At 35.6% G+C, this 13,645-nt stretch overlaps 1 protein-coding gene across 1 annotated transcript in view; it reads left to right on the top strand.

The window, feature by feature from the left end:
• Window positions 1-13,645, top strand: part of MMP16 (matrix metallopeptidase 16) — a 180,101-nt gene that overhangs the window by 127,040 nt on the left and 39,416 nt on the right. Inside the window, exons 5-6 of the mRNA XM_075085347.1 lie at window positions 8,730-8,891; window positions 11,586-11,803. Of these exons, the coding sequence (XP_074941448.1) occupies window positions 8,730-8,891; window positions 11,586-11,803 (380 nt within the window). The remainder of the gene's footprint in view (window positions 1-8,729; window positions 8,892-11,585; window positions 11,804-13,645) is intronic.

Raw genomic sequence — 13,645 nt, 5'->3', positions numbered from 1 at the left:
ATTGTCCCAGTCCGGCCTGAGTAGAGTACCTGTGGCAGAGTAGCTGTGGGAACAGTGTGCCCCTGGCGAATCTGAGCTCAGCTGCCTGCTTTCAGTGGGAAGCTCTGATCTGAGAGCCATCAGGCATGGGACCTCTGGCATTGTCTTTTCTCTCTGCCTGTGCCAGCCGCTGTCTCCCCAGACTGGGGTCCTGCTGAGCTCCTAACTCACAGAAGGGAAAGTGTGCCAGGATTGACCTCTGCCCTGGCTAACATCCCCATGTCCAAGCTCTTCTGACCTTTAGCAGGGACAGCTAACTCCTGCCTTCATCTTCCTCTCTAAGCATCCTCTTGCATAGTCTTTCCTCCGCTTGGAGGCCCAGGAGGATGGCTTGGCTGCCTAACCATCATGGCCTCTCCAGCACCCTTTGCCCTGCCCTCCGCAATCTTTCACCCTGGAGGCTGCCCCTCCACGCGAGTGCTGAGGCATCTCCATGCCAACAAGTGACGGCAATGACTAGTACCAAACTGACTTACAGTGGTTCCTCTAGCTAGAGTGAAACTAGCAGCTATATGAATATACCCACTAATAGTAGCAGATTATTCAGTAGATCAGAGCATTTCATATGAGTAAATTTTAACAAAGTAAAACCAAAGTAGCAGATTTGTCTTTCTGTCACTTTCTCCATAAATACGATCCCCAGTTTGAAGTTGCCTCAATTTAGAATATGGAACACACTCGGATCAGCTCCCCCTTTGAAGTCTGCAGACGACTTAGAAAACATATCTGCTTTTCGGATCAGAGAACTTTTAATGATTTTTTTCTTCTCCTAATCACTTTGCCAATTAGGATTCAAAATTCCCACTTCTTTTATCACCAGTCCAAGGAAAAAAAAAATATAGACAATTTTGTCTTGGCAATTTTTTTTTAATAAGAGTGAAACAAGAAAAATAATAGTGAACGAAGAATAAATGTTCATATAAAATTCCCAAATATATATACAACACTATGTCACTTTCTCTTCAAAAGCCTTTAAGTCATATGTACATGTTAAGTAGATACAATGATAGGGTAAGAATAGTAACCTGGTTTTGATGGCTTTAATTTGAGTTAAGTTAGAGGATAATATAATTACTCTCAGTAGTTTAACTGACACAGGGTAAAAATTTGTCTCTGCAGAGAGCCAACACAAGATTAAAGCATAAATTAAATTCTATGTACCTTCTATTTTGGGGATTTCAGTGATCTGTAGGACCCTTTCAAATTTCACCCCATGGCAAGTTACATCTATTGTGAATATTGGCAGCGTGACTTTGACCTTCCTCTTAGTACTTACACATATTTCTTTATAGTAGGACACACAGGACATAAGGGGAAATGAAGGGAAAAAAATCATCTCTTCGAAACAAAAACAGCCACAGTGTTAACATGCCGGCATTTTAGCTGAGTGGCTTAGAGACAAAACCTACATTTGTTATTGTCACAGGCAAGGATTTGATTTTAATATGGACTCATGCACAATCAGGGTCCTTTCACATTTATTCTCACCCAGACGCGCACTTACTCAGGAGTGGTAAAAGATGTCCATTCCCTTCACGTGAATGACCCTCAGGGACAGGACCATGGAGGGTAGCTGAGAATTGTGTGATACATGCTCTTTTCATGCACATATCCAAATCTTCGATCCCAGCATGTGTTCATTCTCACAGCCTTCAGAAAGGAGTTTTAAATACTTCTCCAGCTTATTGTTCCCACAGCAACAACTAAAAACAGAAACAAAGAGAAGATGGGAAAGAGTATAAATAGATACGGCTGCTACAGTATTTGCAGCATTTGTAATTGCATTGACACTACTGGAAAAATAGTGTGAATGTTATTTAGCAACCTGGTCATTTGTAATGTTATGAGAATGAACATTGTATTTTCAAATATTTTTACTAGTGTGAGCTTGCTAGGAGAAAGTAATTTATGAAGGTCTCTTCTAGCAAAAGACCAAATTCCATTATAATTTAAATTTATTTAAAATAGTTATTATCTAAAGGTGACAAGGAAAACACCCAAAGTAAAACTTTTCAGTCTATTAATTGTTATGACTTTATTACTAATAGAATGAAAATGCCATTTGAGAATAGTATACAAATTCATTAGTGGACTTGAACAATGAAGAAGTTAATCCCAGGAGCTAGAGATTCAGCACGAGTGTAGTTTTTGTTAGGTTCACTGTCACAGCAGGGTTTCCTCAAAGCATGAAATGAAGCCATAAGCATTATATTTGCCGAAGGAACACACACCATCATACTTACACCTTTTTGGGAAGCAGCAAGCTCTTGTGTCTTCTTTACCTCCCCTAGGATCACCTCCAGCTGCTTCACTTGCCACTCTTTGGAGAAGTTGGTATTGATTCACTACTGAGAACAGTTTGTGGCATTTTTCAGTACTAGTGATTGAAACAGTGAGAAACAAAGTGGAAATATCCTTACTTACTTACAGTAAGTAATTAATTCCACCCATTTCAAGCAATTTACTAGAAAGTTGTAGAATGTACTTGGTAATAAACCTCAGTAGTAAAGCAGAAATTCTTACCTTTTGCATGTCCTTGCCTTCTAAAGTACAGGCCGATCTGTATTATTAAATAATCTGGGCTTCTTTCAAATGTGTTATTTATCAGGCTCCTGACTTCTTCTAAGTTGTGCCCACAGTATGCAGAAACAGTAGAATACTGCCAGGAAGGACATACACGCTCTAAACTCACATGTCCTTATCATATCTCATCAACAACCACTGAGTCACTTGAAGACAGTCTTGCCCTATAGGCGTATCCCCTTGTCAAATTGCAAGCAAGCAAGTTTAATTTTCAGACTAATCTGTTGATCTTTTTTAAATAGAATAGTTTTCAAAAATATACACCTGTGCGTGTAGGTATACTAAATTATACACAGAGTATATTAGTACATTGTATATAACAAACTGCCTGTACTTCCCCTTCTGTCTGCAAATATATACATATCAGAAAGTCAACTTGTAAAGATTTTAGTGTATATGTTAGCATATGTAATAATACAGTGAAGGAAACTTATTTTTATGTCATCCTTTTTTGTCACAATGGAAAAAAGGCTAAATGTTATTGAAAAATGTTTAAAATACAATGCGTACAAAATAGATACACTAAGTTCATGCAGAAAATGGGCATACTATATGGGATATATTTTTATTTTAAACCACAAAAATTTAGTTTTGCTCTTCATTTTCAAAGCTACTGCATCATCTCAGCTCCATTTTTTAGCAAGACTTTCTTTCCAAAATAACCGCCAAGCTACCAAATTTCAGTGCTGATGGTAGAAGTTTGAGATAATGTCAAGCAACTGTACATGATTTCTTAGACTGAAAAATGTGGCACCATTATTTGGGTAAAAGAATGTCTATGATTTATATTTAGGTCCACATATACTCTCTGTAGAGCATATATATGTATACATGGTGCTTATGTAAGTGCATACATAATGTATATGCTCAAATCTGCTATACTGCAAGAAGGTCAGAGAGAGAAAGAATCTTTTTTTATTACTGACTGTTGAAATAACACATTCAAAATTCTGTCCTGTCTGGAAAGAGTAGTAACAAAGATATAAACCCTTTTTTTCTTTTGTTTCTTTTTTTTCCCTTGTGTGTGTTTTTTTTACCTTTCTGTATGCTATGTAGAATAAGAATCTTATTCTAAATTTTGCAGCATTTTAGCCAGTTAAGATTAGCAGTGTTTGTTTGATGAGTCAATGGTACAAATGAACAGAATAATAAAAATGCAAATTCTAAACACATCAGACACAAGTTCATGGGTAGCATGCGTGTAATATTTTCTGAAGAACTGTAAGCTTGACTTGAGGTACTGTCTTGTTGATAATAGGGCTGTAATAGAAGTCTTTCTTGTACAGATTTACATTTCAGATTCATATGGATTTAATCAGAAATCATCCATCTCCATCACAAGTAGAATGATCTTTGGAAGAAACAGCATATGTCCACATATAAAACACTTTTGTAGTTTTCCAGTTTGTTCATCATTTCAAATTCAGTTTCTAGATATTTTGGTTTCGTCTGGATGGGAGTGTCTTCAAAATTGAGGTCACATGGCATTTAAATGATAGTCAACTCTAGCTCACAATGAGTTATAGCAGTTAATGTCACATGCCAAGGAGAAGAATCAAGTGACATGCCCTGAGGTGTCATTGATTGCTGCATTAAAAAGACGGGCAAATGATGAATCAAAGTCTTGCTAAACCATTAGGGTATTGCTTTTATCAATTAAGCTCACATACCATTTAAAACAGGAATTAATATCTTCAGAACTAAGGTTTCTTAATAGCTTGCTGTGGACAAACATATTAGGTTTTTTTATCTGTAGGTATGAAAAATAGTGTCTATATTAGCTACAGGGAAAGGCCTCCCCATACACCATGCTCCACAGTGCTGGCTGTTGAATATTTGATATATTAATACATATTTATATTCTGGAGTTTGGGCAGTGCTGGTAAAGTCAGGCAGATTTAGTGCCTAAAATAGTTTATAGCCTCAGAGAAAAGTGTCAGTGTAAAAATAATCATTTTGTCTTAGTTCTTTATACACAGTATCTTTTTTTCCTTGTGAGATCAGACTTGAGATAAAATAAGAAAAACAATCACTATCATTTTGAGCTTATATCCTTTCTGTTCCAATCTCCATGCTAATGGGGAACACAAGAACAGAGGTGCACAAATTTTTGACTCGTAAAATATATTTTCCAATATTTCTCTACTACTCTATAGATAAGTATAACAAGATGTAACAGAGACCTTCACAATGAATAATCACCATTGTATATTCTGCAGTGGCGACTTTTAGTTTTAAAGTCTTCATAGTCATGTGTAGTTTAACTGTGTTACTTACAGCTTGTTAAAGTTTTGCGATGGTGCTTCATTTTGCCAAGCGGACTGAAATATATGTTTCTACTCGGGTAATGTACACTGAAGTATAGAATCATTTGGGACTCTCTCCTTCAACGGTGGGGACTGAAAATGTTTAAAAAATTATATATAATGTCAGTAGGACAACAAAGCTAGCCTGAGCTGGTATGAATGTTCACTTCCCTTCACACTCTTTCATCTTACTGTCACCACTGGCCAAGTAACTGAAGTTGGCCTCCTATCAGCCTTGCAGTCACAAGTACACTTCTGTGCAGCCTGGAGACAAAAAGCGAGTACTCAGCGTTATCCTTCTGCACTTTCAGTAGCTAGTTACGGTAACATTGGGATGCTCAAGGCAAGACTGCTCCTGAAAGCAAAGAGGGGCTGAGTAATTGTTGCCTAATTGGAGGAATCTAATTATATCCAAAGAAAAAAGGATGGAAACTAAGACAGTAGTAAGGCCTACCCGCGTTGGTCTCAGACAACACACCTTGAACTGGTTTAAAACTTGGTTTCAACTGCACTAAGTTATTTGGGTCAGTTTAAATTCAGGATGCCCTGGAGACAATTGTGACTCTTGATGGAAATTGTTATGAATAATGGGGCTATTTGACTATAAGTAGAAAATATGTTCCCTGTTAAATCTCTGTCACCCTAGGCAAGAATATTATTCTCCCAGTTCTTTCCTGTAACTTTCTCCCTTCCCCCTTATCCAATTGTTCAAGGGCTGCTCTGTCTTTACCCCAGTTAATAGCTCCTCTGTTGGCTACAAGTTGCATTGCAGGAATTGGAAATTACTTTTCATAGTCCTTTTGCCTGTTAGGCTTTGACTAAGTCCAGAGGGGCAGTCAGATGCTGAATATAATTTTTTTTTTTTTTTTTTTTACATAATCACCCCTATCCAAAAGACAAAGGGAGAAAGACATACTAAGAAACAGCCAGAAGAATATCCCAGAAGGAAGATACGCCAGTAGATGACAGTGTGTTTTATTTATTTCCCTATTACTACATACACACACCTTCCAGATCAACATGGAACTATGGTCAACTACGTACACACACCTTCCAGGTCAACATGGAACAAAATATGGAGATTTTTATGGGGATTCAATAAAGAGTCATAACCAAAGGATGTATTGATTCTTCATGCATTGTATAACTGGCACAAATAAAGTGAAGCAGGAGACTCTTCCAAGACTATTTAGTAACTCTGGTTTCTTAAAATTTTAGAAATTGTAATTAGTTCACTTCCCAGAACTCGTATCTCAAACAGTAAGGTTCAAATACCACATGTAAACCACTCTTTGGTCTATTGATACTGACCAGCCTAATAATAGTGGTAGAATCAAATGCTATTAATTTAAACTATTTTTAAATGGTTCAGTAAATACTGTGGCCAACTTATTAGTACAATTATTAATATAGTACCTAGACTGGCTGATATTCTTAACTATGATGTAAGAAGCACAGGTCTAGGAGGCAAATTTGCCTTTCAAAAGGTCTGAAAAGAAAAGAAAGTTGCATCTTAAATATATGAGTTAATGCCAGACAAATGTTTTATTCTAATAAACCTGAGTTAGAACTCTTAACTTTCATAAAATGCAGAAAATAGTTGAAAAATAATGTGAAACATGTCACAATACAATAGTTAGAGTACGGTAATATCTTCTTCCTTCATGTCTTTCCATATTAAGCCTATAATTTTTCAAAATTGTATTATGAGTGCAGAGTTAAAACCATTACAGAGTTGCTCCTGTGCATCACTTCCAATGCTAAGGTTAGCTAGAGAAGCTGTGGATTATTCATATGAGATAGTGTCAAGATCGGTTTTGACTGCATATGGAAGGGCAGATTCAGATATCAAAAGCATTCGTCACCAGGACAGTCAAGCTTATCAAACCTGTTACAACAGTACATTGAGAATCTGCTTTACTATAAAAAGAACTGCATCCAAGAAGAAAAATATTGTCATGAAAATATTTCATCTGGAAACCACATAATTATGAATGATAGGATAAACTCTTCTCATTTCTGAAAACACATTATGTCACATTAATTTTTGAAAGACATGATTTTTCTGCACAGTTATATTGAATAAAAGGGCAGTAGCATTTAGTTTTCATATTTCCAGATTAAGAATCAGAAAGACATGAAAAGACTCAGTCAACTAAGCACAGTTGTGGATGTTTCCATGCTTTCAATCAAGCATTTATTTTACAAACATCAACATGGCTCCATATATCATTAAGACATCTACTGCCAAGTGTTCCCCCTTTCATATATACTTGGAAGAAAGTTTATTTCTTTGTGTCAACAAGAGGAAATACTTGAAAAATTGAAATGCTGTCAACTATGTCCTCAGATTTCTGTAACTACATATATATATATATGTAATTTTTTTCTAAATTAAACTTTTTAATGTTATTACTATTAATATTAGAATAGTACTTAGAATTCCAGATGAAGTGCCAGCAGTGGAAAATAACTGTCTACCTCCAAAGAATTTAGAGAATATAGGGTAAGAGTTAATGTTGAGCATTTTCTTGTTCCAATGTACAACTGTCTATTAGGCCACAGTATAGGCCTTTTGTTATTTATATTGCTCTTTCAACAAGAAACTACTTACTATAGGTGGCACCTGTTTCATTCGAGTCCAGCCATCTAAAAGTTAGGTGTTCAGCATAAGTTTCTGATGTAGAATACTTCTCTTGTCAGTGGGACAGTAACATACTTCTGGAGGATGATTCCTCACATCCCTAGGTGGTGAAAATAAGCAATATCCTGGATCGACCCTCTCCAAGTGGCCAGAATCTTTCTCCTGATGTAAAACATTTTTCCAAAGTCTCGTTATATGACAGGTTGACTACAGACAGAATCTGTACAAAAGACTCATAGAAAGATATGCTTAACTAAGTCTTAGATTAATAAAAATAGACAAAATTAATACCATAGAAGTTCAGCTGTAAATTTTTCATATAAATAATCCCATTGGCTTTGATTTTTGTTCGCTTCACAGAGTGCCATAATTCTACTGCCAAAACTTCTAGCAGTGTCTAATACTCTGTAATAAAAAATGAAATTATGATTTTTAGAAGGGAATAATGAAAAAGTTAAATCAGTCTATAAGATGACTATGTTATTTTATTTTTTAGACCTACAAAAATCAAAAACAACTAAGTAAGCAACTACACTTATAAGGGAATTACACAATGAAATAAATCAGGGCATCCTGTTTTGAAGGACAGCACAGCATCCATATTTTCCTCATTAGGATTTGAGTTAGGGTGATTTCAGGAATGGACATCATCTACAAATAATCAGCAGGTGTCTGATTACAAGTGCTTGGATGAGTAAGTTCCCTGTAGGGTTTGTCCTAAATAGGTAGTCCTCAGTTTATGATGTTTTCCACATACAGCAAGGATATTTTCCTTTTGGAACTATTTCTTGATGCAAGCATTTTTAGTCAGGTTCACTGCAACATCAACTTCAAGTCAGAAACTGCATAGAAGCCTAGACATGAACTGTGACACTTGAACTCTACACTAAACATGCGTATCACTTAAAAAAGATTATGCTTATCTTGTGTCTGTAAGCATATCATGTATTATATGTAACAATAATGATTTCCTTGTTTAAAAAAAAGGGAAAGCTGCCTTTACTATCACATTATCCTTATGACTCATTATTAAACATTACCTTGTAAAATTCAAATTCAGTGAAATTGTCTTTCAAGTACAGAGTCCTCCACTTGTGTTATTTCTGTTTCTATGCTTGTGGTTTCAAAGGTCTTTTTTCCCTTTCTTCTCTTCATAGGAAATGACCTGTTTCTAGTTGCAGTGCACGAACTGGGACATGCTCTGGGCCTGGAGCACTCTAATGATCCCACTGCAATCATGGCTCCATTTTACCAGTATATGGAGACTGACAACTTCAAACTACCTAATGATGATTTACAGGGCATCCAGAAGATATACGGTATGTCATACTCTAATTGAGCAACATAAGTTTTTCACTTTAGGATATGTTGAGGTCCTCCTGTCCATACCACCTCTCCAAAAGGGTTTGTTAGTGTAGAGTCTGCCAGTTGTTGTACCACAGGCCTACTTGTAAGTAGGCCAAGGATTTTGATGAAGCTCTTTTCTTTGTTTCTCACTGTTCACAGCTTGCATTCAAATTTTCACTCATCTGGAATAGTAATTTTAAATATTTTTAAAAGCCATAAAGAAAATATCTGCAAAAGGATCCCAAACTATAAAAATATTAAGAAATGCAGGCCTTTAACCATAAAGAGCTTATTTCCACAGTAGTCCAAGCTTATGTAATTGGATGAACTGATTGATGCTTAGTTTATCAGCTATAATACTAAACAGTTCCCTGAGTGTACAAGATTTGTGGTCCCAGAAAAATCCTTTGTTGTGATAAATATAGCAAATTGATCTCAAAAGAATGTTATTACCAGCCCAAGATTTTGGGCTGCCAGGTGGGAAAAGGCCCATTTCTTTAAAATATGTTTGCTTAGGATTTTTGTGGCCTGATACAAAAGACACGTGTGATGTAAATAAATTATGCATGTATTGAATTCCATTGGACAAGGAAAGGTCACTGAAAATTAAAAAAAAAAAAAAATAAATAAATTAATTGTGTATTGGATTCAGTTTTGTACTTGCATTTATTTTCAATTTAAAGGTTTGTCAGGCTTATACTGAATGCTACCAGGGCCATTCCTTGTTTATCTTTACTACTAGGAAGGATAGCTATGATCGTGTAGAATTACTGTACTGCTAACTAGAACACTGCAGTCTCCATGGTGTTTTAATGTAACAAGCTTATAAAAATACATTAATTAGCACTGATATATATTTTCATAAAGCATAAATAGCCATTTCAAAATGATTGGCTGATCAAGTTTTGTTTGGTTGGTTTTTTTCCTGTGTGATTAGCTGGAAGGAAGGTTGTTTCTCATGACCTCATAAGTTGGTAGTCTAGACTTAAAGGCTAGACAAGAATACTTTGCTGAAAACTAACTGCTAAGCTCTAACAGCTGTGGGCTATACATTCAGGGAAATGTGTTACCCCTGGGAAGTAATATCTGACATCATCACCAAATGGCATATGAAAACTTTGGTTTGGGGTTAAAAACTTTCCAACATGAGCTACTGCAAACTGATTCCTTTGTTCCCTTTAAAATCAAGAAGTGATTTGGAATCATATGCCTCAATAAAAATGTCACACTTATTAAAATAATTACTTTGGTCTGCAGTATTCCTCAAAACACCATTATTAACTGTAAATTAGAAATGTCACAAGCCTTAAAATTGTGAATGAAATAAATGCTTTATTAAATTGTACGGCAACCATTTGATGAGTTTAATATTTCCTTACATAGTCCATCTTGTTCTTTAAAAAATATCAAAATTTAAATGTCATTTATGCAATTTCAGAGTTGTCTTGATATTCAAAAGTCTTTCCGAAGCTGGTCAAGCAAATTATATTTATTTTTTAAAGTCAAAATTGATTATGTATTTAAATGATTTGGAGAGAAGCCTAAATAGAATGAGCAAACTTAAAGTGTTGATTTTGTTTCCAGAAATCTTACTGATCCAACTGAAAGTTCTTATCTTGTACATGGAAAATACATGTAAGCGTACTAATATGCGTAGAAAGGGAAAGGCATTTTCAGTACACCCGTTGCAAGTCATTCAGTGTGCCATTAGGGTTATGAACAGCATCTGTCTAGGGTGACCTTTTGACTTTCAGGTAGAGAAATTATGAGTGGGATGGTTATTTCACTTGTCATCCAACTCTGTATATTATGACAGAAAATGTATTTGAAAGAAGATAAAAGTTTTAAAACCACTGTACAGAGTTTTAGTTTTTCACTTTAGTTCCTTTTAAACCGTTCATCCTCAGAACAATACCTTTAATTCTAGACAACTCTAGACAATTCTAGCCACCAGATGTCTAGCTTTCTAAGACTCACTTGAAAATAAAAATTAAAATAAGAAGTAATTAATTTCAGAATATTGAAGAAAATATGTGAATTATGTTTTTTGTTTATGTGGATGCCTAGGATTTGAAGTCCAGTTTCAAGAGCTCCTATACATAGCAAGGGGCATTGGGGAAAGCTGGGAATGTCCTGTCACTTATGCACATGACATTACTTGGCCCACAATTGGGTCAGTAGGGAATATCAGCTATGCTGCCTATATACATATGTGAATTGATGAGTGGAAGCTAAAAATACAAGTTGAAAATCCATTGACTGCTAATGATCTTATTAGGAACTGTTTTTTTTGTTTTCCTTTATTTTGTACAATAGATTATGATTCTAATAGTTCTTACTCCATAAAGTATGTTCTATGAATTACTTCTCATCTGAAATGATGGTGGACTATGCATCCTTTTTCCTAGGTTTTATTGGAACATTGCTCCAATAAGGAAGAAAGATTCTGGATAGTGAAAAGTAATTATTTTCTTAATTCGTGCCTTGTTTTTATGGTAATTATTCATTATATACTTTAACAAGATAGGGAAGGTATGTTAGGTCACTTTTTCCATTCCCCTTCCACTGTAGGATTTGCACTGCTTACAGCAAGTTTTTGTTGTGTATTTCTTCTTTGAGTGCCACTGGTGGGCATGTAAATTACATCCTGCTGCTATATTTTAAAGGTCCACCTGACAGGATCCCACCACCAACAAGACCTCTGCCAACAGTGCCCCCACATCGTTCAATCCCTCCAGCAGACCCACGGAAGAATGACAGGCAACCTAAACCTCCCCGGCCACCCACTGGTGACAAACCTTCCTATCCTGGAGCCAAACCTAACATCTGTGATGGGAACTTCAATACTCTGGCTATTCTTCGCCGGGAAATGTTTGTTTTCAAGGTAAGAGGCTGTGAATTTTTCAATGTTACATCAAATGTCTACATTTCTCCTTTTTTTTTAAAAAAAAACAAACTCATTCATCATGACTCCAATTTCCCAGCCTGCTCACAGTTAGAAAGTTCAAGAAAGAAATTTAAAAATAAACATACACATGGCTTAAACATCTAGCAGAGAACTGCTGTAATGTTCTATTTTGGGAAAATACCCATGTCAGCAGAAACTGTAATGACTCAAAATGTAAGGGTAAATAAATGCTGCGTGTTATGGAGAGATAAAAAGTGTAAATCAACTCAGAATAATAGCAATGAATACAGCCTCATCCAGACATACAGTAGATATTGTGTCTTTGATGTTTTTGTTGTTTTTTTTTTCATGGAGCTATAATTTTACCTTTACAATTAGATCTGTCATTTAAAAAGGAAGTTTGTCATTGTCTTGTGGTTGCATTGAAACCACAATATCTAAGTAAATGTCTTTGCCACAAAAATCTTATTGCAAATGTGTCACTGTTTATTTCCATTCATCTTCTTGCTCTGAGCTGAAGATGTGGTATATACAACAAATTGAAATAAACAAACTGAACTGAAAGGCAATCTTTTGATAGAAGGACTTTGCTAAGACTCATGGACATCAAAGCTATCTTAGGAGGATGATCTGCAGTATTGTTTCCAGAAGGCATTGAATGCTGAAGAATAAATACAGAATCATTATTATTCAGTCTCTTAAATCTTAAACCAATTTGCTGACAGGTAGTGTTGTGCAAATGTTCCAGGAACAAGCAACAGGATAATCTATTATTTTGAACGACTGGTGTGTCAAATTTGCTTAAGCAATAGGAAGTGTGGAATCTTTGTTTTGTAAATATACGGTATGATTCTTTTTAACTTCAACATCATAGGTAGAGAATAAGGGCCTTTCACATGAATAGATAACATTTTTCCCTTCACAATAGCGTAAGTACAAGGGAACTGCAATGAATTTGTCCCAAAACATGAAGTCCCCAATTCATTGGCTTTTGTTGTCCTTTCTGATAGGACTCTTATATGTTTTCTTTTTATGTAATCTATCACTCCAGATTAAATTTATTAGCGATGCTACCCAGGCTTTTGCTTTCTTTAGCATACCTGAAAAAATATGTACAATTAGCTTTACAAGAATTCATTCAAAATTATTTAGCCACCTTCACAACCCAATGGGCAGGAAATACTTTTTCCATAAACAGGATTTTGCCAGCCCTGGGGCTGTCAGAACTTTCCATTTGAATAGATGGTATACCTTCAAGCACTGGGAGGCTGTGAACCATCAGTCTTTTCATGACTAAAACTCAAAGGTTAAGGAAGAATCTAATTTTCTAACTTGACATTAAACAGGATATTAAAATACCTACTTCAATCTCATGTCATCCACCTCAAGAGCAATAGAACATATTCTCATTTATTTTAGACATAAATTGATAAATAGTGAAATGCTATCCCACTAATACAAAATTTTCTGTCTAGCCAAGCCTGTGTTCCTGGATAGATTCACCACCACCACTAATCACTCTTACCTATTCTGATTGAAAATACAAATTAAGTTTTATCAAATAATGTTTACTGCTTACTGCCTTAACACTACATATTTACTATACATTTTGTGTGCTTACTAGTGTGCAAACTGTGTTTATGTTCCAAAATTAAAATTCCATTCATGATCCACACCCTAATGCAGAAGCATGGTAAAACTGTCAGAGGAGGATGACCAGTAACAACAGAGTGTTTACAGATTTCATGTTTACAGTCTGACTCTCCAAAATGAAGTTGCTGCAGTCATAAAAGGAACATGTTGGGAAGGGAAGAAAGA

This window comes from Phalacrocorax aristotelis, chromosome 2 (genome assembly GCF_949628215.1).
Source record: "Phalacrocorax aristotelis chromosome 2, bGulAri2.1, whole genome shotgun sequence".
Lineage (NCBI taxonomy): Eukaryota > Metazoa > Chordata > Aves > Suliformes > Phalacrocoracidae > Phalacrocorax > Phalacrocorax aristotelis.
The sequence above is the reverse complement of the archived record's forward strand: the minus strand, read 5'-3'. Positions and strand labels throughout refer to the sequence as shown.